Source organism: Idiotropiscis lumnitzeri, chromosome 4, assembly GCF_059441095.1.
Source record: "Idiotropiscis lumnitzeri isolate Australia: NSW breed Sydney's pygmy pipehorse chromosome 4, RoL_Ilum_1.0, whole genome shotgun sequence".
Taxonomy (NCBI): Eukaryota; Metazoa; Chordata; class Actinopteri; order Syngnathiformes; family Syngnathidae; genus Idiotropiscis; species Idiotropiscis lumnitzeri.
In genome coordinates, this window is record NC_142394.1 from 30118639 (window position 1) to 30142154 (window position 23516).

Below are 23516 nucleotides of genomic sequence, written 5' to 3' on the forward strand. Positions count from 1 at the left end.
GCTTGATGGGCAAATGCGCGCTTGACGTCAGTCGATACGATGACAAGCACTCTACAGGCAGCGATGTCAATATCATCAGTGCAATTTGTGGTTAAGTGGTTTAGATGCGTCGGAAAAAAACATGAAAGATAAATGACCGTCTGCTCCTCATCTCAGTGCTCAAGGCTCTTCGTACAGATAAAGGTTAAGATGTTATTTGGCTTGGAGAAAATGCAAGATGCATTGAAGGAGTTATACAATACAATAAAATACAACTTTATTGAAAAAGCGCATTTCACAACAGCTGGAGTTGTAACAAAGCGCTTTCCGTACGGACACAATCTCAATGTCCTTCACTGGTTGCAATGTTCAGAATGACTACTTAATGTGTCCTTGAAAATATGTTTTATAAAGTCATATATGTGATACTTGCACGACAGGAATTTGGGCCAAAGGAACATGAAACATTTTTTTTGTAGTGAAACAATCAAGTGTAATTGCACATCCACCACAATAGGTGGCAGTGGCACTCCCATTGTTTTTCATTTATTTTTATTTACAGGCAGGCAAAACTCAAATCTTTTCTGTGACAGTCTAAAAAAATATATAATCTAATAATAAAATAATTTTTTGTATTCTTTAATATATATAATATATATATAATTAAATATATATATATCTATAAATAAAATACATCATATGAAAATATGGAATCTGCTATTGCACGCTCAAAACAACATCAAGAACACAACAACTGGCCTCAAGGTATTAGTCAGTATGACACAAATAGCCATATTGTGAATCACCTAAAAGCACTCCGACAACAAGACCGGCCGGCATCAATGCCTTGGAAGGTCTCATAAAAATTGGATTGCAGTAGCATGTACGAAAACAACTTAATACCCACTGTCCCCCTTTTTTGTAAGCATCTTTCACCACTCACTCCAAAAAAACACTTCCTACATAATCAGCTTAGATGATAAGACTGCTCGGCTTCACTGCATAAGATTGCAGAATGACCCTGGCAGGACACAACATTAGGTACAGAACATATTCAATGTTCAAGACACCGTAAAGTGAAGTCAGAGTTTGGTTGGTGAATGCATTGAACAGTGCATGTTGGAATTTCAGCTCCAATTTTGCAATTACTGTCGCGAGGTTGCACAGGTGCACCTAATTTGGTGTCCGGCGAGCACCACATTGCGAAAGAGAGAGAGCGAGTGTTGAGGTTAACAGACTGGTTACAAGTGCACGGATGGCAAATCCTCAAAACTCAAACACAAATTCAATCCCCACCCCGAGGGGCACCTTGTATAATACACGCACACACAAACACACAGCTGGCCAGTCCCTGTGGTGTGGGAACAAACCATTGGGTCAGAAGGAGAAAACACACACATGCATTTAGTGTTATTGATGTCACCTGTGTGATCATGATCTATCTGTCTTACACACGCACACACACGCACACGCACACATTCTTTGTGCAGTGTGTGAGGAGAGAGGACGCTAACAATGATATCACATGAGTTGGTATAAATCTCCTTCAACCTCCCACTGGGCGAGAAGAGATGAAAATGGGAGTGAAGGCAATGAAAGGGAAGCATGTTGGCGCCAGCTGCGTTGACGAGTGTGTGAGAAGAGAGGAGAAGTTTCAAAAAGGCAGGACAAGGAATGCGTCCCTGTGGTCAAGTATTGCGAGATCGTCGGCGAGATCTGACGCATGTAAAAATTTGAATTTTTCTTCCTGAAGGTCCCACAAGTACATCAAGTAAAAATGAATGAAAATAAGAAAGACAACATAGACGGATGGTTAAACTGTTCTTTGAGATAGAGACATCGCAACTGCTCTAAGCTCATCAGTACAGCACTAATAATAGTCATACTTTGAAGAGGATCAAGAATTTATGACCTAGAACTCTTTTAGGCATTTTTTTTTTTTTTTTTTTGGTGGGGCTGAGTGGGCCAGGGCCCGGAACGGGTTCGGGAGCCGACAATTTTTCTTAGTAAGGCTGGTGGGTTGAAGCCAGAACCGTACCAAAATAGCAGCAGGAGGGCAAGGGACTGACCGGCAAAAAAGGGTCAAGTGCCCACTGCCCACCCATCTTGGGATAAAAATGTATGTTGCAGCTTTTCACAACCTTCAACAATCAAAAACTCTGTCAACTTGTTGCTTGACAAATACTTCCCTCGTGCGCCACCGCGCTCGTGTCTTTCATGTACACATCAGAGAATCGAGGCACTTATCGCAGCAGTCGAAAAAGGCTTTGCAACAAAAAGGTGCCGTGACGTGCCTGATTTAACAGTTGACACACAAAGACCCCTCTATGGCGCCCGCTCGCATCCACGTCTTCTTATCCCTTCCCTCTTCAAATAAGCTTTCATCCAAATAATGTCACCCACTCTCCAGGACTGCGTACGACTTTCTTTTTCTTTTCGCCTTGGCCCTTGTTCTCCCACAACGGGATTAGCGGGAGGGTTTCTTTCGCTCCTTTCAAGAGGGCGCACCATTTACGATCGACTGGGTTGAATATTGAAAAGAGTGTCGAGGTGGGGTGAACACAATAGTGCTCAGATGAGCGACGGCATGAAAATGAAATCATTTAGTTGACCTTTTAGCAAATTTTTTTTGTCCCTTCAGCATGTCTAAATTCGGAGGGAAATGGAAGCGCAACAAACTGCAACATGATTACAACGCAAATGTAAAAAAGTAAAATGACTTTTTTTTTTTCTGTCCACTCTCACTCTCTGCATTTCAGTTTTATGCTACTCATTAGAACGGATTTATCTATTTTGTGTGTGCAGCAAACACCCAATGCCATCTATTTTGAGGAAGATAATGAAAAAAAAAATATATATATATATTTTTATATTATATATATTTTTTTTAATTCCTAATATTTTGAGGAAGCTAAGCGCCTAGCCGAGTTTATTATGATCATTATTATTTTTTTTATGGCTTGAGCATGGTTGTCAGCAGCTCTATGCGTTGAGAACCAAATCAATGGGCACATTTTTCGACCATCTTTCTCTATTCACACATCCTTTTCTCCCCCCCCCTTATTTCTTTTTCGCTCTTTTGCTGAAATGACAAGAACGATAAAGTGCCGACGATTGCCCGTTAACGGCACATACACACACTGTACAATGAGCGTGCCTGAGAAAAAAAAAAAAAGCCATATTCATCATTCATATTTATTATGAAGATTGGTACGGAGCGACAGCCCTAATTTCCATGACAATAGGGTCGAGGATTAGAGTGAAACGTTGACGCACAAGAGCACGCCAAAGCAAAAGTGATGCAGAGGAGCAGTCACAAGGATGAGGAGTGGAACGCAAGATTTGTGAAACCACAAATTGAACTGCAGTAAAAATAACATCACTTTAGAATATGACTCAAGTAAAAGTAAAAACTAGTCCCAGTTCTGCAAGGTTTAAAATAAATCACTCTGTAAACTTTCGGTCCATGCGTAATAAATTGGTTGAAATTCAAAAACATGTGACAAAGAGAGAAAAATATATTTGTTGGCGAGAAATACATTAAATTAGAAGAATATCTTGACACTTTTAGGTTTTCTTTTCTGCTCAGCCTAATCTTGCTTAGGCAGAAGCTTCGCCTCCCACAAATTCCAAAAGCGCGGCCAGGAAGTCAATTCATCTCGTGGGAGATGAAGGATGCCTCACACTCTTTTTAGTCTCTAAAAATAATCATTGTATTGCCTTCAATAAGGCTTTTTTTTTTATCTGCAAGTGGTAAATCCTTTCTGAAACCATTGACGAGCTGGGCCAGCTCAGATGCTACTTCCTGGACAGAATCAGATGACAGCATTCAGTTCCGTAGCGTCGCTGTACTTGTCGTTAACGCGCTCGTGTCCACCCAATGACGTCCTGTTAAAAAAATGTCCCAAGTAGCCACAAAGTTGTTGAAGCGCACTCATGATGGAATCATCTGCCGTTATCATGCGCATGAAAAAAATTTGGGAACAACGACTTATTGATGAGACTGCAGTCACCTGATCAACAGCTTCTGCTTTCTGTTGTTTTTTTTTGTTGTTGTTTTCACACTCGTCAACACACACACACTCACACACACACCCCCACACGCGCACAAATCACAATGTAGAAGTATAATCAATTGACTTGTTTTAAAACTCTGAGTTCCCCTAAATCATACGGAGTCCTGACCTCAACCCCACCAATCTTTGCAATTTACAGGCCTTCATTTACGATCTGGCAACAATGTTCTCCTCGCCGATGCACGACACCCATTATTCCATTAAGCCGCATCTTAAAAGCCTCCCTTCCATTTGTTTGCCTGTCTAATAATACTTTTGCAACTTTGCCCCCCCCCTAAGTGAGCATCGTACATTCAGTCGTCAAAATAAAATGCCTTCCGCTGAAAATGTCTTTCAAGCCTCTAATATAGGAATGCTAAGTCCAAACGTGTGCCTTTGCTACTCGCCACAAAAATAGGAATTTTCCGGCTTGAGATGTCTCATGGATAAAAGACAATGATTCACAAATACATCAACATTGATTTTTGTTAAATCTGATCCTGATGTAGTTGTACAAAAAAGTGAATGTTGGAACTGGAAACAAGAACTTTTGAAAATGGGATTTCTTTTTAAGTAATGGTCTGTAGTTCCCATTTTATGGAATTAAACCAACACAAAAAAAATGGTGTACGAATTGAGAAGCAAAAGTACAGTCAAAACTTTCCCTCAAATCCCCGAAAGTACATTTAAAAAGGCATACCGGATTAGTTTGCTGCTGAAAAGCCGCCATTGACCTAAAAGATTGTTTGTGCGCGTCACAACTAAATGACGAGGCATGTGAGTGTATTCTTGTGCCTGGATCTAAACTCACCCCTTGACAAAGGGGCCATAAGTGAGAGTGAAAGTCTTATATCCAAGTGTACAATAAATATAAATGTGCATGAATGTCAAGCATATGCTCGGGGTTCAATCTGGCTGAAAGTATGACGTTGAAAGTGGCAAAATATACTGTTCCGAGTATGGCCCTGCAGGTACGGTGTTTGTCACTGTTTTGTGTTCGGAGTTCTATCATTTGCATGCTGTGTTAATAGCTGCCATTAAATGTTAGTCGACAGCTTCCTTTATTTCATGCTTTGCCATATAAAATATGAATTTAATTAATTTTCTAAATATACTTTTCATGTTCTAGTATGTATTTACTGGCAGGGTCAGTGACCAAATTCTTTCTTATTCATATAAAATGGTCCCCCATTTACTGTGGTCAATTTACGTTTTGAGAAAAGCCAAATGTGTTATTTATGTAAATAACGCTGTGATTATGCTATTCGTGTACTTTGACTCCACTTGTGCATTTTGGCGCCCCTAGTGGAGAGTGGATTGAACTATCCAATCAAGGGTGTACCGAACCTTCGTTGGGTGACTTGGCTGAATCGACGAGATAAACCTGCTAAATTAGGTAACTAAACGTTTATTATATGGTTAATGTAACATCCCATCGACGTAATGAGCCGTTGTTAAACGCAATATTAACGATTTTTATTATATTATCTAACATTAACTTCGGAGACGTTGTTTAGGAGAACCTTAGCATTCGTTCATTAGCAGTTTGCTAATTATGAGATAATACGCTTAACCACATAAAAAAAGTTTGTGGGTCGTGAAAAGGACAGATAAGAACACCAACCACATGTCCTCGCTGTCTTGCTTGTTAGTACGTGAAAATTGATTTCTGGGAAACAAAAGGATCTTTCACAAGTCCACCACTGAGTAAGTACCGCAGGCCATTCATTTCTATGGGAAAAGGTTCTTCGACCTCGTGATGTATGTGTATTTTTTTTATAAATGGATATATAAATAAAAACAAATACACTGCAGAACAGTACATTTCATTTGACAGTATTTCCCATTGGGTCAGTTGCTTGAGATTTTAGAGTGATGGGACAACATGACAAGCACAGGTGGACACCATAAGCTTAACGTGACAAAGAAACACAAGGAAAATCTGAAACTAGATGACTAAACTAGACGAAAACAGACCATGACATAATCTTCAGGAAGATCGAGAAAAAAAACTTCAGTCTGTCTATCCATGAAATCTTCATGCTGCACTGATTTAGAATTAGAATTAGAATTAGAATTAGAAATCCCTTTATTGTCATTGTACTCAAGTGTGCAACAAGATTAGAGAGCTCCCCTCTCCAGTGCAATACAACAATAATACAGACAAATATATAAATTAGATAAATAAATAAGAGAGTGCAATGGAATTTAGTACTGAATAGGGTATATAAAAACACATCACGATGCTGTTCTGCAAGGTAAGGGTGTTCTCGTGTGTGTGTGAGAGTTCAGAATGGAGATGGCTCTCGGGAAGAAACTGTTTCTCAGTCTATTGGTCCTCGATTTGATGCATCTGTAGCGCCTGCCAGAGGGCATCAGGTCGAACAGGTGTGAGTTTGGGTGGGTATTGTCTTTGACGATGTTGAGAGCCCTTCTGAGGCACCGGGCGGTGTAGATGTCCGACAGTGAGGGGAGAGGGCAGCCAATAATCCTTTGCGCTGTTTTGACTGTCCTCTGGAGCCTCACTCTGTCCGCCTCAGTGCAGCCGCTGTACCAGGTGGAGACACAGTACGTCAACAGGCTCTCGATGGACGAGTGGTAGAAGGCTAGCAGCAGCTTCCTGTCCAGGTTGAATTTCCTGATGACTTTTCCAGTCAAGACATAAATAGAGAAGCGTTTAAAAAAAAGAAGCGTGAGGCATTGATAAACCAGATTCTGTTTAGGTTTAAGTGTTTCAAAGCTCTTTTTTTATAGTTTTTTTTATCATAGTGCTTCACAGTTATTGTGACTCTGAGGCTGTTATTTTTATTATACATTGCCTCTGTATCTCCTAACATTTTTTGTTTTTGCTCAACTCAGCATTTTCTTTTTCAACAGGTTACATGCAAAAGGTTGTTAAAACAAAGAAGTCAATATAAACACTTTTTTTCCTCAATGTTTTCAGGTGACATGAATCACAAGAAGAGTTCTGGTTCCTCCAACACCGCGTTTCTACGGCAACCAGCCCGGGTCTTGATCATTGAGGCAATGCCCCCCTGGTGGTCTGAGACCTGTACCGTTCTCTGTGACGCTCTTGAAAATGTCCTGACCCTGGTCTGTAGTCTGAAGGGACCTTGTAGGCTTCCTTTCCTCTCCGTGTTTGCCATCAGCAGTCAGAAGGAGTGTCTGCTTCCTTTTGTTGTAATACACATGACCATACTCTCATCCAAACTTCTGTTTTTACCTCACCTCCTCTCATCTTTTTTTTTTTCCCCGTTTTCAGAGAGTGCGTGGCAACCTGCCCAGGTTGCTTTCCTGCATGCAGGCGCTGCGGGCGATCCCGAGCGAAGGCGTCACCACAGAACTGGCCAGTGTAGGCGCGATGCTGCGACAAGCCGTGCTGGATAGCCAGAGACAATTTAACCAATACAGGAAATTCAGTGGGGTGGACATCCAGGCCAACATATCTGTCGAGGTGAGGCGGGGCTGACCAACAAACAGGATTATTATGAAAGGATTATTTAGTTTGGAAGGACTGTTGAAAAGCTCTCCAGGAGCTTGTTAAATATCTCCTGTGGTTGATATGAATTTAAAAATGGTTTCCCCGGCAAGTGTGAGTGTTGTTCTAAAAAGCCTTCGCTACTTTTATCAGCATGCTCACCTCGAGGCTGCTTATGTACACATCAGTGCAGGAAATGGGCTCGTTTCATCCACAGCTGAGCCATCTGCTGATTTTTTTGACGGACATCAGAGAAGCTACAGCCGAGTTGTTGCTATCAAACGTTTTACTCCTGAAGTTACTCCCACTTGTTGCGCAGAACTATCTTGCACCTGGCAGAGGGTGCCGACGATGAGTCTACCAACTGTTTCTATTGTGAGCTCAGCAAGATCTTATAATAATCCCATTAATGATTTTTCTTATGTTCTCTCATTAGGGATACAAATTACCCAAGAGAGCCTCACAGATCTTCTCCAGCAGCTGTTGTGTTCCTTGTGTGGTGATACCATATGAAGTCATGTTTTTCACAAAGCATCTTACATTTACAAACAATGTTTTATTGTTTCTCTTGTCCCCAAAGTGAAATCTTGGCTTCAAAGTCTGTTTTAGTGAAGAGAAAACAGCTGTAAACATTCCGAAGAAAGCTCCAGAGATTCAAGGGGATTTTTTTTTTTTACAGGTTACCGTGGTGACCAGCCGCCCAGGGAAAGGCATGGCTAGCCTTTTGAAAAACGTGCTCAAGGATGACGACCTGGATCCAATCAATAGTTTCCTGGTGGTGCAGCTCTACAGTCAGGTAGAGTGGGGTCAAGATGGACTCCCATCTCAAGAGCCACCTCTGGCTTGCAGTGCAGGTAGGAAGGAGAGACTGACTCCTTGCTATCTTTCTCTCGAGCAGACTTGACTCCCCCTCACGTTCCTCGTACTTTCCCACCCTGTTCTCTCCTCATGGTCGGGAAGGACTGACCCATTTACGATTGTACTTGTGTCTGCCTCACACAGCCAAAGAACCTGTGCCAATTTCTCTCGTCAACCACTAAAGTCACTGTAGGAAACGAACGTGCTGCGGTTCTGTAACACAAGAACAAGGCAACACTTCTTCCCTTAAGTAAAAAAAAAAAAAAGATCAAATGTGTTTATTAAGGGCCTCGGTACAAATTCCGTGCTATTGGACTTGCTCTCTTGGGAGAGGATTCAAGAAATGGGTCATGAAAAAAGGAGACGCAACGCAAACAAATGAACGAGTCGAGTTAGCAAGACGGGAAGCTGTTCTAACGAATCAAGAATTGGATGTTAACGCCGTCTAACTGTGTTTGTTTTTGGTCAAAAATCGTGTTCGCATTAAAATGAGTGCGTTATTTATGAGGATCGGGTTATGTCATCAAGTCAGTCTCAATTAAAGATCCAGCTAATCCTCTAGTGTTCGCTCAGTCTGAGCCGTGAAAGCTTAAGGTAGATGCTATTTGAGGAACCGTCCAGTCCGTTCGGTTTGTTTTGCTCATACTGCTTCAAATTTTGCAATTTACAGTTGCAATGCACAGATGCTGGAAATGACCTTTTAGTGCTTTTCTTTGCACCTTTCCTCTACATCAGAGGAAGTGTGTGTGTGGCCCCAAATCAGTGTAATTACACCGTCATTTTCACTTTTTCTTTAATCATAGTCTGCCGCAGGGCCTCTTGCTCGCTCCATCAAAGCCTTACACGAGGGGGCTTCTTTTCCCCCCTCACCCGCTCTTCTCTCCAGTGACTTCATTGCTGTCTCCGCCTCTTTCCTCCTTCTATTTACCCCTCTTCATAAGAGGCGTAATAGGACGTAGGTGTTTTACTCCTATCCCATTTCCCGTTTGCTTTCAACCTCTTTCTCCATATCTTTTGTATTACCGCCGATTCATGTCCTCATAAATCCAAACTGTGGTCGTAATCACTTGTAATTTAACCTCAAAATGTTTCCTTGTTCTTTGACGGAAGTCTACAACTTGATGTGGCGGTTCAGCATGACGACTACCAGTCAGTCCAATGCATGTGGTAAACATGACAATAGATCATAAACAGTTATCAAAACGAGTCTTCCTCGCAGACACCTAAAATCAGATTACATAACGGCTTATCTCGTAAAAGCAACCAATGTTGTGGGCGATCTGTTTCATGCAAAACTGTAAAGCCTTACGCTCGTTTCTATTTATAATTGTTGCCCCGCCTCCTTGCAAGCACTTAGGCCATTCTTACACCCCACGCATGTTTATGGATGAGCACCCAAAACACAATCATGCTTTATGATGCCGAAATAATTTCAACTTGCTGACTCACAGATAACAATAACTAAAATCTCATTATTGTGCTCCTAACAATAGCAGAAGAGCATTGTGGAAGCTGGTAAAAGTGTGTGTGTTCACAAGTCACGCACACTAAAGTTTCTTGTTTTTGCTTGCGACAACCGTCACTGTGGTATCGAAATGTGTTTTCTGGAAGAAACCCCACCTCCAAGTGCTGGTAGACCTGACCACAGACACTGCACAAGCGTAGACACAGACAGGAAGTGCACTGCACACTCCCCAGATATGTGGGTTTCAAAGTCAGTGGCAGGAATGCGGAGGAAATCAGAATGGAGGCTGGTATTGCATGTTCGTGTTGCAGACTCTTGTATCTTGATATAGCTTACAAAGTCTTCACATGACCAAGTCTCTCAAAGTAGACTAGAATTTAGACTAGGTGATAACAGGTCTAAGTTGTGGCACAGGCTCCAGTCAGTGTTTTATTCTTTGTGCCATTTTCGCTTTCCTGTTCCTCCTCTCCTGAGAATACATAGTGCAGTTGTCTTCCTCTTTGTTCGAGTGTCCTTTACAAGTCTCTGTCTCTGTCAAACACCCGCCAAAGAGCAAACGTGCCTGCGAGGCAATTAGGTCACACTGCCACTAGTATGTCGAGCACCCATATTGCATGGCGGACGATCAATGTGGCATTTGTCTCAGTGCTCAACAACATCAATGGCCTATTCACGGCTGTGTTACACAAGTGTTCCTGCAGACGGACAAAACATGTGCTGTTGGTTTCAACATGTTTTTAAGGCCACGCAAGAAAAAAAAAAGGCGGATGCAGTAGTCGCACATTGTGATGAGGGCACAAATCAAAGGGTTGGGTATGAAACCAGTAACAAGGAATGCGATCGATTTTGAAGAATTATACACGGAGACGCTACAGTGTGGGTTTAGAAATTTAAAGATAATTGCTCTTCTCCTTGTCGTAACAAAGCAAGTGCGTTAGAAGTTGATGACTGTCACCCATCATGCTGAGTCACTTCTTTGGGAAAAGGAGATCCCTCACAAAAGCTTCAGTAATTCACACTTAATTTGAGTCCATTCTCCTTTTATCCAGCGTCTGTCTTCTTTGCTATCTCGCGCCTCCCTTCCTGGCTGACATTTACAAAGATTTTCTCTCACGCTCTCATAACTCTTCTTTCCCTCTCCCAGTTATCTCTGCTTTCTCACTCCACAGGAACACATTATCAGAGACAATCGATTTGCTTTGACTATGTTTTCTTTATCTGCAACCACCATCCAATATTTTCCCTCCTATCTCTTTATTAGTGCAATGATGAGGGCCGACCACCTTATTAATTTGAAGTCTGCGGTCATATGTCGCCATCTAGTGGCCACAATGGGTGCTCGTTTGTTTTCAGCGGACTTTGAATCAGAAAACAGAATGTGATTTATAAGATTGGTGAAATTCCTCCTGCAGAAAATCTGGTGCTGGTGGACCTGCAGCAGGTGGACAACAATGTGTTTGCAGTAGAGGGAGTGTTTAAGGAATGGCTTCAAGAATATGGAGTGGACTCTGAACACATCCACCTTGTCCTGCCAAGCCCACGGGAGAGTCCCAGTCCAGGTTTGTCAGCACTCCTACTATGTCATTATTGCTGTCATTGACATGACGTGGCTTTTTGCTGCTTTTTAGTGTACATTAAGTGCGACATGCGGGAGCGTGTTATCAGCCCCGTCCTCCTCCCACTGAACCCCCCGCAGAAGCCGGAAAGCCTTTGTGACGTCTTTTCTGCCACTCAAGTACCCCGAAGGATGAGAGCAATCAAGTAGGGTTGAGGACTAATCAAGTGATTGTTTTTTATTCAAGTGGCTGTGAGGAAAAATATTTAAAAAATGTCCACCCTTAATCTTTTGATTGGAGCGATGAACTGGACATGAGTGTTCCATCAATCATGCATGTATTGTCACTTGTATTCTGTGTCTATGAATGCTCCCATTCTGATTGTGCAGAGCATTTTACTGTATGTCCTGCTCTCCAATTATGTTGTCCACAACTTGTTTGTGAGGAAATCTTTAGCATTCAAAACAGGTTCAAAATGGGATGTTTGTGGGCTGTGTAAATTGTTAGTTGAACAAAGTCACAAAACGCTCAGACATTTGCAATTAAAAAAACAAGCCTATCTTGTTTCTGTGTTTATTCTCATCAAGGTCATGAGAGCCTCTATGTGTGTGTGTGCGGGGGTGTGTGTGTGGTTGTGTGTGTGTGTGTCTGTGCTTGCTTGCCTGCAGGGCCCTGTACAAGGCTGGCGTGTGTCAAAGTGTGTTGTACGGCCTGCCGCTAGTCGTCATCCCGACTACCTGCTGGCGGCTGAACTGGGAGGAGATTGAGACCAACCAGCACAGGTTTCAGGCGCTCAACCGCACGCTGCAGGTAAACACAAATGCGGCTACTGTCTCACCTTCTGTAGTGTTAAATGTCTGTCTGATTTATTTTTTCAGGATCAGGGCCAGATTTTGCTGCTGCAGGTGGATCCAATAGATGGAGGCTCAGGTGCGGGACTTGCTAAACACACAACTGTGTGATGTGCAGTAGTAGTTGGATTAGCGTCAGACATGGATAAAGCCTGACTTGACTTTGACTCAAAATTCAGGATGTGACAATATCAAAATCTCACATCATGATGTTAATTATTCTTGTGGTATATGCTTATAATGGGGTGGCACGGTGGACAACTTGTTATCACGGTGGCCTCGTAGTGGAAAGGTCGTGGTTTCGATTCCAGCTCCGGCCTTCCTCTGTGGAGTTTGCATGTTTTCCCCGTGCCTGCGTGGGTTTCCTCCCACATTTCAAAATCATGCATGGCAGGTTGATTGGGACACTAAGAGTGTGAAGCGCAGATGGTTGTTTGTCTTTGTGTGCCCTGCGATTGGCTGGCAACCAGTTCAGGGTGTTCCCCGCCTACTGCCCGAAGATAGCTGGGATAGGCTCCAGCACCCCTCCCGCAACCCTTGTGAAGAGAAGCGGTACAGAAGATGGATGCTAATGATGGGTTATTGTCTTTGAAACTCTTAACACAAACTCATATATATGCAACATGAATTCATGCTTTGCGTCCTGGTGTGTGTCTTTGCTTGCACCACAGATTTGTGTTCTTTCTATTTCCTCCATCCCTCTCCATCACTCGCCATGCTCCTGAAGCCAGTTGTCTGCAGGGAACTGTTTCTGCCTGGCGCATACTCTGAGCCACTACAGGAGCCTCCGTCTGAAGCCGTGCAGGTCATAACGGTAAAATGACCTTGGTGTTCTCTGCGGTTACATTTGACCAAAATGGATGATAAGAGGCATGTTTGGCTCATGCTCTGTGTCGGTTTCTATCAGGATTGCCTCAACCAGATAAAAGAGAAGGAGGCGCTGAGCCCCTGCTCTCTGAGCAGCAACCTCTACCAGCATCTCAGGAGCATCCTCGTCACCAAGCTGCACTACCCATTGGGGTGGGCTAAATATATGCGATCAAGATGTGAGACGTGAACGTGTGAAAATGCGTCTGTACTCTTTAGTGCTTCAAATGTGCGCCCCACAATCCAGACATATCCGTGTCAACCACCAGGGAGCGCTGTTGCCACGGCCAGCAGTCAACCCCAACAGGTAAACACTTTTTGGTTTTCTTCCCCACTGAGTTGACGTAGCTTGTAACAAACCTTCAATCCATCTTCAATCCGTTGAAATAATAACGCGCAGTGGTTGCTTCGGAACTTCACTGTCATTTGTGTTTTGTCAGTTGAGGCCTGCAGTGACCTGAAAGCGCTGAGCTGTTGGCTGTGTGACTCATTGGGCCTGATAAGGCTGCTGACTTGCAAATAGTTTGAAAGGCGGAAAAAATACTCAACCGCACTGCTGTTGTTTCTTCCTATGTTCAGAGAAGCTAAAAATCAAATTGTTATAGTCAGTCACTCAAATTAAAGTGAGCATTCGGTAAACTAGATCAACTTCTGTATGCTCCAATTACAATATGAACAATGCAATATATTTATGACAAATTTTAAACATACATGGCACGCTTAGGTGGATGTAAAAATGAGGACGTTTGGACCTCGGCAGAGTGCAACACTGAGTAGTTAAATACTGTGTTCCCTCGCCACTTCACGCTTCACATTTTGTGGCTTCAGTGCATTGTGGGTTTTTCAAAATATTTATCAAAGAAGCCTGCAGCTTGGAATTTCTACTTCATTTTGCATTTTTAAAGTTAAATTTGTTGTGTATAGCGTAATAGAGGCGTGAATAAAAAAATACAAATAATAATAAAAACTCAACCTTTTACTTACTGGTTTTTCCGCTTTCGCGCGAGTTTTTTGGTCCCAATTAACCGTGATTAAACAAGGCATGACTGTATTCTGTTGCCTTCCTTCTAAACCAGGCTCGCCAGCTTGGAATGCGCAGCAAGATCAACTCAACTGCCGCCCCCGATCCCTCTTCCTCGTCGAGGACCCTGGAAGACGCTCGCTCTGACCCGCTGAGGCCTCTGCCTGCCTTCAGACCACATCGTCGAGCTTTGACCTTCGTTAGAAGGAGCAGCACATGCCGTCTCGGCCGCCGGGCCTCAGCTCCTGCTCATCAGGAGGGATGGGACAAAGATAACGCGGTAACGCTGGGAGATCACTGACGGGTGGCTGGTGGAGGGAAGATTAAAGATAAAAGAGGAATATTAGTTTCAAAGAGTCAAAAGGTTGCCTAAGACGTCCTGAATATAAGTTCCAGCGTACAGTTACGTTGTTCCTGTTTCAACAAGTACACTGCTGTTTCTTTTTGAGGGACATGCTAATAACTCTCTCTTGCGCTTAAAAAGGGGGGAGAGGCAAGAAAAAAATGAATTTACATATCCATATTGTACTGACGTGAAGACAAGTATTCACATTCCTCTTGGAACACAGCGTTACTGTTTTAATGAGAGTGGGGGGGGCAGTAGACAAATGGCTCTCTGCTCTCCGTCAGCACCACACTGAGTTCTCGCCTTCTCGAGAAGTTGCCATACGAAGGGTTCAGATATCAAAGAACAAGTATTCATTCTAGAATTGGGACAACAACATTAAATTGTCCTCTAGGTTTGCGAGCCCTTGAGTCAATGCATTCCTCACAAAGTAGAGACATGCTCGTATTTCTGACACGCTATTATTAATCTTTTCCACACATCAGAATTTGGTCTCTCTCACGCACATGCACAGAATCAGACTGTAATGAGTCTCCCGCCATTCCACTGCCATGTTGGACCTTGTAACACAAGGGGCGAGCCAGTGACAAATTACCTCATGTCGCTGTGATGTCACAGGACTTCCGCATTCAGACATCACGACCACAACGACTCTTTTGTCTCCAAGGGCATTTCGAGCACATTTACTCCCGTTTCGCTTGTTTCTTACTCGTGATCTTTGTGCTTTCCCTCAGCTCACTACCGAGTGATTATTTTACTATTGGATTTATTCAGTCTTAGCTGTTGGGTTGAATTGGAAAAGAAAATAGAAAAAGGTCAAGTCTGAAGTTCCTCTTTCTTACTGTTAACCATAAAGGAGAACCAGGATAGCAAAAGTGTGATTTTTGCGTGGGCGGGTGTGTTGAATTCAACTGCCGAGCGTCTTCGTTTGAAGTCCACTTTGTTTTTTTGGACACTTTTTGACCCAAATTATACATCCCGTTTGAGGAAACCTGTTTACACATGTTGTCAACTTTAGTTATCAATAAATTGTCTTAAGACTTGAAAGACACTGTAGCTCATTGTTTCGCCATAAGCAGCACGGAAGAACTTGTCTTTATCTTTGGCTCTGACTCATGCTGCGCCTTTCCTGCAGTTGTCTGTTCTGGCCTCAGCGATAAAACATTTCGAATAGCAATAAAACACATAACGCACTTCATATGCAGGTCACAGATAGACAATAATGAAGTGCATCGACTTTGAGGAGGCAGACGAATCAAAATATAAAAAAAAAGGTTGCATGCCTATGCAGTCAGAAAAGTAATTTGAACTACCTTACACTTAAACTTATCAAAACAGAATGGGATTCTTTCAATTAAATAGTCTTATATTTTAAGAAATGAGTTGAAGTTACTAGTAGTCAAGGAAGCAAAAACAAGGTGAATGAAACTACAACAAAGAACCACGACTGAGCACATGCATCTTCGGAGACGAATTGAATGACTTGCCCACGCAGCGCTAAAAATAGAAGTTGGTGGTCTGCATCAGATCCGTTTTATGAGTGCTTGCGGACCAAATCGCAGTTCAGTTGAAAATGTAAGAACATCGACATCATCGAATCACCCGAAAAGGAAGCCGCTAACACGTAATACAAATTGTTTCCTAATACTTGACTGTGACTTGATCTTGAGCAAGGTATGCGAGGACTTTTTGTTTGTTGCGTTATGATGACTCTTTTGGCCCTCTGTGCGGAAACCACAAAGAAACAGCCATGAGCACACACACCTCCTAAGCATGCAAAAGCTCCATTGATGTGTGTGACATCGCTTACAAAAAAAGGCTTTTTTTGAAAAAGATTTCATTCCAAAAAGCTGCTTTTTAATCTGCTCAAAAACTCATCAGCATGTCAACTTTACTGACAGCTGTTGCTATCCATCCGTTTCCGATATCAGCAATGAAGTGTCGAGTCGTGTAAAGAGGGGCAAAGGTAAAAAGAAATGAGTACATGTGCTACCACGCGCGACAATCGATCCCTTTACCGTCGCTTCTCCTTTCTTGCCCGCTGTGCTGATGCAGCACAGGTGGAGTTAAGGACCTTAAAAATGTAATCCAAGTATCTCAAGATCTGTTAAAAAGCTGTTGAGGAATTAAAAAAATAAAATAAAAAAAGCAGAGGGACGAACAGGATACAGAACTGGAGCCGTGACTGGAACAGTCTGTGCCTGTTTTGCAAGCCAACTGACACATGCTGCACTTTCTTGCCAGCATTCATCGTGTCAATGTCTTTCTCATCTTGCCTTTGCTAAAGCGCTGGAGAAACTTTTTTTTTTTAGATCTTATTCATCCTGTCATTAGCACGTTTGGCCCCTACCTCCTCTTCCAAGCTCATGTTCGATCGACCTTCGTCTGCACTTGAAATGCAAGACACAAACCACTAGCAATTCGCTGACGCCATGGCAACCCCCAAAAAGCCAATCAATGCAGAGAAAGAGAAAGAGAGAAGAAAGTACGAATGAAAGCTGCTGCTTCATGCCTTAACGATACGATTAAGTGGTTGGAAACGGCCCGAAACAACAAAAACAGAGTGTGGTAGGGGAAGGGAAGTTGAGGTTGAGGTCAGGCTTGCTCACCCCAGAACAGAAAGTCTGTTTACCAAGAAGAACTGCGACATTGGTGGCAGATGTCCACGATATGGACAAAGATAAAGATTTTTTTTTTTTTATTGTTAGTCATATGTACAGACAGCGCAGCTGTTTCTTACATGTACACATATATTGCAAAGTCTTTTTTGTGGATGCAAGTGGAATAACATCGAACAACTTCCCCCTCCAGTTTAACAGCCAGATGACCCCTTGTTGTCTATTTCCTCGATCCAAATGAGGGCTTGACTTCACATTGCAAGATTCCTGCAAAGCTTTTTCCACCCTATGGAGCCGAAAAATAACGCAGCTTCTGTATTAGCCTTGGACCCGAACCGTAGCAAGTCTCCCTGGATTGGCATGAAAGGTGCAATAAACGCTCGATCACGTGAATGAACGTCTCCTCGTCTAGGGCAGCACGGAACCAAAACGGGGCAGTGTGGTCACGCATCTGCAAGCGCACGTCAGCTTGCTTCGCCACTTCGGGATTAAAACCGCCCAAATACTTTCACTACTTTTTTTTTTTGTCCTCGCAAAAAAGGACGTGGCGCCCCCCTAAGGCGAGGCACAACCATGGAATATTGATAAACAGAAAAAAAATAAAATAATAATCTCCTTTTGATCACTTACGGTCAAAGGCAGTGCTTCTCAAATAGTGGGGCGGGCCCCCCTGGGGGGGGGGCGTGTGTGAACCTGGGGAACATGCTTTTTTACTGCCGTGCTCCAATAAAGTGTAATTGCACATCCACACCAGTAGTTGGCAGTGGCGCTCTCCTTGCCCATTGTGCGCAGCGAGTATTAACTCTTTGCTGTAGGCTTGTTTTGCAACCAAAATGCCATTATTTATAGGGGGGGCGCGAATTGTTTTCTTCTTGCTAGGGGGGGCGTAAGAGAAAATAATTGAGAAGCACTGGTCTAGGGTGACTGTCAAACATTTCCCAAGTTGTCATAGATAATATCAGGAGAGCTCACTGGCGTCGCTTTGGAGTGATTAGACCACAATTTGGAAGGTTTTGAGACTTTGCTGTAAAGATCCATTTCCCCTCTGCCCTCTCTGCCCTTAATGTTGTTATTGTTGTTCACATTATTGTCGGGCTCGCTCTGTTTCCCGGCAGGCAATCGGACGGGCTCCTTCCGGGCAAAATTGCCCCAGACGGGTTTGGGAGCGGTGACCGGTTTGGGCCATCGTGGTGCCGGCGGGTGTTGCCCTCCGCGAATCGGGGGAGAATGTTTGTGGGACTCTAAAGACTTCCCATGAGTGGGGGTGCTGTAATTTCCTTCCGGCCCTGTGAAGGCAGCCACTTCCTCCTGCTTCTTGTGGCTGTACGGCTCCAAACGGGCTTCGTTGTAAATACTCATCCCCAATGTGTTGCTCGAGTTCAAAACTCCTTTGGCGCAACCCTCCGGTTCGTCGTAAATATGCTCCAGAGAAGGAGGAGGGGGCAGAGCTCCCTCCGCTTGAACTCCAGGGGTTCGCTTGTTACTATGGCCCCCTCTTCCTCGGCATCTCCCACCCCCTCCCGCACTCCCAGCCCCGTTCAGACTCAACACATCGGTCTTATGGCTCAGCTCCAGGCTGATGCGGTCGTACACGTGTGAATAAAGATCCTGGACTTTCCTGTGGTTACTGCCGCCGTGGTGATGCTCCGTTTGGGCTCCACCTCCAGTGGACTCGTCCCCCACTGGACGCAGGCGAGGGGTTTGCACTGCTGGCGCGGATGTAATGCTGTCCACCGGGTCAGAGTAGAGGCCATCAGCCGCATGCAGATGCAGACGGACGGCATCCGCTGGCTCCGAATAAAGAGCAACGTGTTCGTCAGCCGAGGAAGGACACTTAGCTGCGCCGTGGCCTCTCGGAGAGCGTGGAGGTGTGTTTCCTCCACTTCCAACTCCCAGTATGGCAGGCAATTCTGGTAAACTCCTCCCTTTGTGTCTCTCAGCACCAGCGCTTGCTTGTCCTCTTGCCCCTCCTCCTCCATCTCCTCCCTCTCTTTTGCCGAGCACACCATCTGCGGAGCCTGGTTTGCTGCCACCCGAATCGCCGTCCGCCTCCCAGCTGCTGCAGCTGCTGCTGTCTCCGCTGGCGGGTGCCGCGGCACCAGCGTTACGGATGTGCTGCAGCGATGGCGGGCACTCTGGGTCAAAGTAGACGGGGCAGCTGAGGGGACGCTCCTCAGCCAGGGCCTTCTGGGACTTGATGGCCTGGTCCACCAGGGTGAAGATCTCGTTTCCTTGCTTGGTGTCGAAAGTGAAGTTACCGGGGCCTGAGTCACAGCGGCGGCCAGACTCGAAGGAAAACATCACCTAGAAAAGTAGCACAAGAAAGTCAAGTTAGCGAATTTCATTTCAGACCTTGACTTCTTAAACCAGTGCTTCTCAATTATTTTCTCTTACGCCCCTCCTAGCAAGAAGAAAACAATTTGCGCCCCTCCCACCACCACCCACTCTCGCAACTATAAATAATAGCATTTTCGTTGCAAAACAAACCTATGCCGTAGAGTTAAAACTCGCTGCGCACAATGGGCAAGGAGAGCGCCACTGCCAACTAGTGGAGTGGATGTGCAATTACACTTTATTGTAGTACGGTGGAAAAAAAGCATGTTCCCTAGGATCACGTGCGCCCGCTCACCATCGCACCGCGCCTCCCCAGGGGGGCGCACCCCACTATTTGGGAAGCACTGGCATAAACCAAGATGCTGTATTTTCCAGCATCTGAAGTTTTTGCAGCCTTTTTTTTCCCCAACTCTAAGCCAGCGACCTTTTCTTGAGCATTCTGCTGTCTTGTCTGCTCTGCACGTTTAAAACATCATTTCACTCTTTAGAGCAGGGGTCCTCAATCCTGTTCCCAGAGGGCCGTTGTCCCGCCTGTTTTCCATCACTCCTTGTTGCAACACACCTGATTCAAATGATCAGATGATCAGCAAGGTCTCCAGAAGCTAGATAACGATCGTGATCATTTGAATCGGTCGCGTTGCAGCCGGCAGAGATGGAAAAACAAGTCACGACGGTGACCCTCGTGGAACAGGATTGAAGACCCCAGCTTCACAGCATCAAAGTGTCAGAAGAGCAAACGCAGGCTCCGAAAATGCTCTGATCGCACGCACACACTCTGACGTGTTCTTGCACCCACCCGGTCTCGCCCGTATCGCCTCAGCAGCTTGTATGGCCAGACAAAGACGTTCCGCTTTGTTTTGGGCTCTTTTAGGATCAGGACGTTGCTTTCAGCTTTCAGCCAGTAGTTGCCCGACAGCCTGCAGCGGTCCGAAGCCTCCGTTCGCTGAACGCTCACCCAGAACTCGTTCACTACCGATATTTTGGACACAGTTTATGAATGATTTGGTTTTTTGAACGATGAACTATCCGTTTTTTGCATACTCACCCTCTTCTCTGGAATAATAGATGAGGTTCTCAGACATCTTCATGTTTTGGGATTCACCGTCAGAATCCTCATTGCCCCCGCTGCCACCCTGCGGGGACACAAATTCGTCTTCATGAATTGGCTTTTCAATTGACTGCAACGTTGCTGGCAATTCCCCTCGTCTAAAAGTAGATTTTCAATAACAACGGGAGAGCACTAGGCAGTGCAAACCTTTTCTAATTTGAATGCCAAAGTGGATAATGTAAGCGGTATCTTGCAGGATCTCTGATGAATTGAAAATAACATTTTTGACTGCGAAAGGGAACATTTTGTAGCCATTGGCCCACAAAAGCAAACCAACAGGAGCCAAAGAAAAAAAAAAAGGATACCTGAAATGCAATGTCACACATGGTATTCATCCACTCCTTGGCGGCATTCTTCTCAGCAGCGAACACGTGGGTCTTGTCGTTCGTCTCCACACAGAACGCGGCCATGTTGTCTTTGGGACAGTTCTCCGTCAGCGCCGGCAGGATGGAGATGCACTCGGACAGGCGGATAATCTTCTTGTCCAGCTTTCTGGTCTTCTCATTTGAATTCCCGCCCGAGCCGCCGCCCACACCTCCCGACCCGGACGAGTCGAAGAACTCGAGGCGTGCGATGCCATTTTGGCTGGCCGGGTAGAGGACAAACCAATTCTTCTTCCATTTCTGGCGGACAGAACAACATAATGAGCCACTGTCAAATTCTCTCGACATGATGTTTTGTTTTATTGTTTTTTTTATGTTAGTCATTTTTAGATGCCAATGAACTAAAAGCAGTCCTGTTCTATTTCATGCCCATCTGGCACACAGAAAAATGGGCGGATGACACAAATTGAGCAACAGACGAAACAGAAACTGAAAAATAGGTGTCAAACATATGGCCCGGGGGCGGGATCAGGCCTGCAATCGGGTTTAATACGGCCCGCGAGAAGATTTACGAAAGTATAAAAATAAGTACGGCCCAACTGAATAAACAGCCGCCCCAAAATTCACCAAATGGCCGATGTTAATTGCACACAAGTCGGATACATCTGCAAACTTAATTCAATGGACTTTTAGCACAACCTCAGATCTTTTAATATGTTTATTAAAATTCAATGTGGCGGTCAATCCGTAAGCATTTCATTCAAAGTGTAATTTTTGATATTTACAAGCAATGCTCAGATGAGTACAGCAAGTTGAACAAGAAAGTAGCCTTGATGTCACTATTCACAACAGAAACTGAAGTCACGGTTTTATTGAAAAACAAAAAAAACTGTACGACATAAACGAGTTAAATATGATTCATAAATAACGATAATCTGCGTAATATTGATGCCAATTGTTTTTTTTTATAGATTATAATTTTACTGGTTCGGCCCCCTCGGTAATAGATTTTCCTCCATGTGGCTCCTGAGCTCAAATGAGTTTGCCATCCCAGGTCGAACATATCTGTGCTTTACACATCTGTTTAGCGCGGGAAGGAAGTGTGCAGGCGAGATCGGGAAGCTGTGTGGGCTCAGGAACACGCCGAAATAGTGTGTGAAACGTCTTAGTTTCAATGTCTTTCCGCAAACAATAAATGGTCAAATTGTACTTTGGACTTCATACTGTGTCAAGTTTTGCTACGACTAATTGTGTCTATTGTGGGGTGGCCGGAGCCAGGGTCAGAATGTTTTGTTAGTCCATGTCATATGACCAGAAAGAGGCGCGCCACATAGACAAAGACCCTCTTTCAAATCCCCGCGAGGAGATGCGTTCTTATCTAGCGGTGCGTTAAGAGCAAACACAAGTTTGCATGGAGGCCCAAGCCTGAACCACAAGTGATGAGTGTCCACGGTGCCTCACACTGTCAGAATGGTGTCACTTCCTGATAAAAGGCAGTTTTGTTAAAAATAGAATGAGCAAAGGTTACAAAAAAAAGTGACTGTCGTGTGTGGCTCACACAGCAAATTTTGCTCATCACAAGGCCAGCTGCAAATGTGCTTTTTTTTTCATTTATTTGTTATCAGCCAAATTCAGAGCAAGGACTTTCTTCAAATCAAAGAATGGTAAAATAGCATGCTAATTAACTACTTTAGAATATCCTGAGAATAAATTGTTTTTATTTGTAATATTTGGCTAAAGTGTGTTAGGCTTTATTGGTGTCTGACTATCATAAGAACAGCAAATTTTTACCTTGCCAAACTTTTGATGCTGCACATAAAGTTGCCCCTCCTTAACGTGGGTGTCCATGCCCCCGGCCTCCAGGGACTATCCCCTCCGGGTAGCACAAATTTGACTTGAACTTGACAGCAGCAGCAAAAAAAAAAAATCCTCTTGAGTTTGTTGTTCTTTTTCTCCCCCCCGCCCCCCACGCCTCTACATCCCCTAACAACTTCCCCGCTTCTCTCACTTCCGCTGCTCGGCCGTGAAAGGGCAAAAACGGTTGCCGTGGGGCGCGGTGCAAAGCGGCATGGCTCAAAGAAATAAAAATGTTCAACCGAATACCGGGTGGTCCCGTCAGGGATCAAAAGGCTCCGAAACGTTGACCGTAAGTTAGTCCTCTACTTGACGCATCTGACGGCTGCTATGAGATTGGGCTGTTGGAAATCTGGCATCAAAAAAACCAATCTTCCTCTTAACCTTTCAGTATAAAGGTCTGATTAAAACCAAAGCGATATTAGAAATGATCCAGTTTCAATTAATTTCTCCTGACATTATTATTTTTTGATGACATATAATGACAGACCATGAGTTGCTCTTACATTAGAATAATTGTTTTTACAAGTATAAGTCAATTTGTCGGTCATTTGAGACAGAAATTGTTGTTTTTTTTCGTTTGTTTGTTTATTTGCGGGTTTTTTTATTGACAGTGTGCATGTAATTTTTCTCCGAAAAATAGGTGCCATGCTCAATGAAGGTTGGGGGAACAACCTGAGCGCGATTGTTTTATTTTGAAGGTTCCGTACTTCATATCCGCTTTTGCTCTCTCGCTTAACTTACCTTGCCTCTTCGCCCACCTCCTCACCATTGCGTAACGTCTCTTTTTCTCTCAGTCACGG

At 44.0% G+C, this 23516-nt stretch overlaps 2 protein-coding genes across 3 annotated transcripts in view; one reads left to right on the forward strand and one right to left on the reverse strand.

Annotated features, from left to right (window-relative positions):
• Positions 1-15282, forward strand: part of m1ap (meiosis 1 associated protein) — a 20091-nt gene extending 4809 nt beyond the window's left edge. For both annotated transcript variants that reach the window (XM_088294382.1, XM_088294381.1), the window contains 11 exons: positions 6979-7214; positions 7297-7488; positions 8192-8366; positions 11248-11394; positions 11464-11596; positions 12060-12201; positions 12270-12321; positions 12914-13056; positions 13150-13262; positions 13329-13416; positions 14186-15282. In XM_088294382.1, coding sequence (XP_088150508.1) covers positions 6979-7214; positions 7297-7488; positions 8192-8366; positions 11248-11394; positions 11464-11596; positions 12060-12201; positions 12270-12321; positions 12914-13056; positions 13150-13262; positions 13329-13416; positions 14186-14431 — 1667 coding nt within the window. In that variant the 3' untranslated portion in view covers positions 14432-15282. The remainder of the gene's footprint in view (positions 1-6978; positions 7215-7296; positions 7489-8191; positions 8367-11247; positions 11395-11463; positions 11597-12059; positions 12202-12269; positions 12322-12913; positions 13057-13149; positions 13263-13328; positions 13417-14185) is intronic.
• Positions 15283-17169: 1887 nt separating this feature from the next.
• On the reverse strand, positions 17170-23049 carry dok1b (docking protein 1b). The gene is made up of 5 exons (XM_088294285.1): positions 22651-23049; positions 20842-21159; positions 20474-20561; positions 20225-20397; positions 17170-19398 (listed from the first exon to the last, which is right to left on the reverse strand). The coding sequence occupies exons 1-5, from the start codon at positions 22705-22707 to the stop codon at positions 18022-18024; spliced, it is 2013 nt and encodes a 670-aa protein (XP_088150411.1). The 5' UTR covers positions 22708-23049; the 3' UTR covers positions 17170-18021.
• Between the last annotated feature and the right edge of the window lie 467 nt (positions 23050-23516).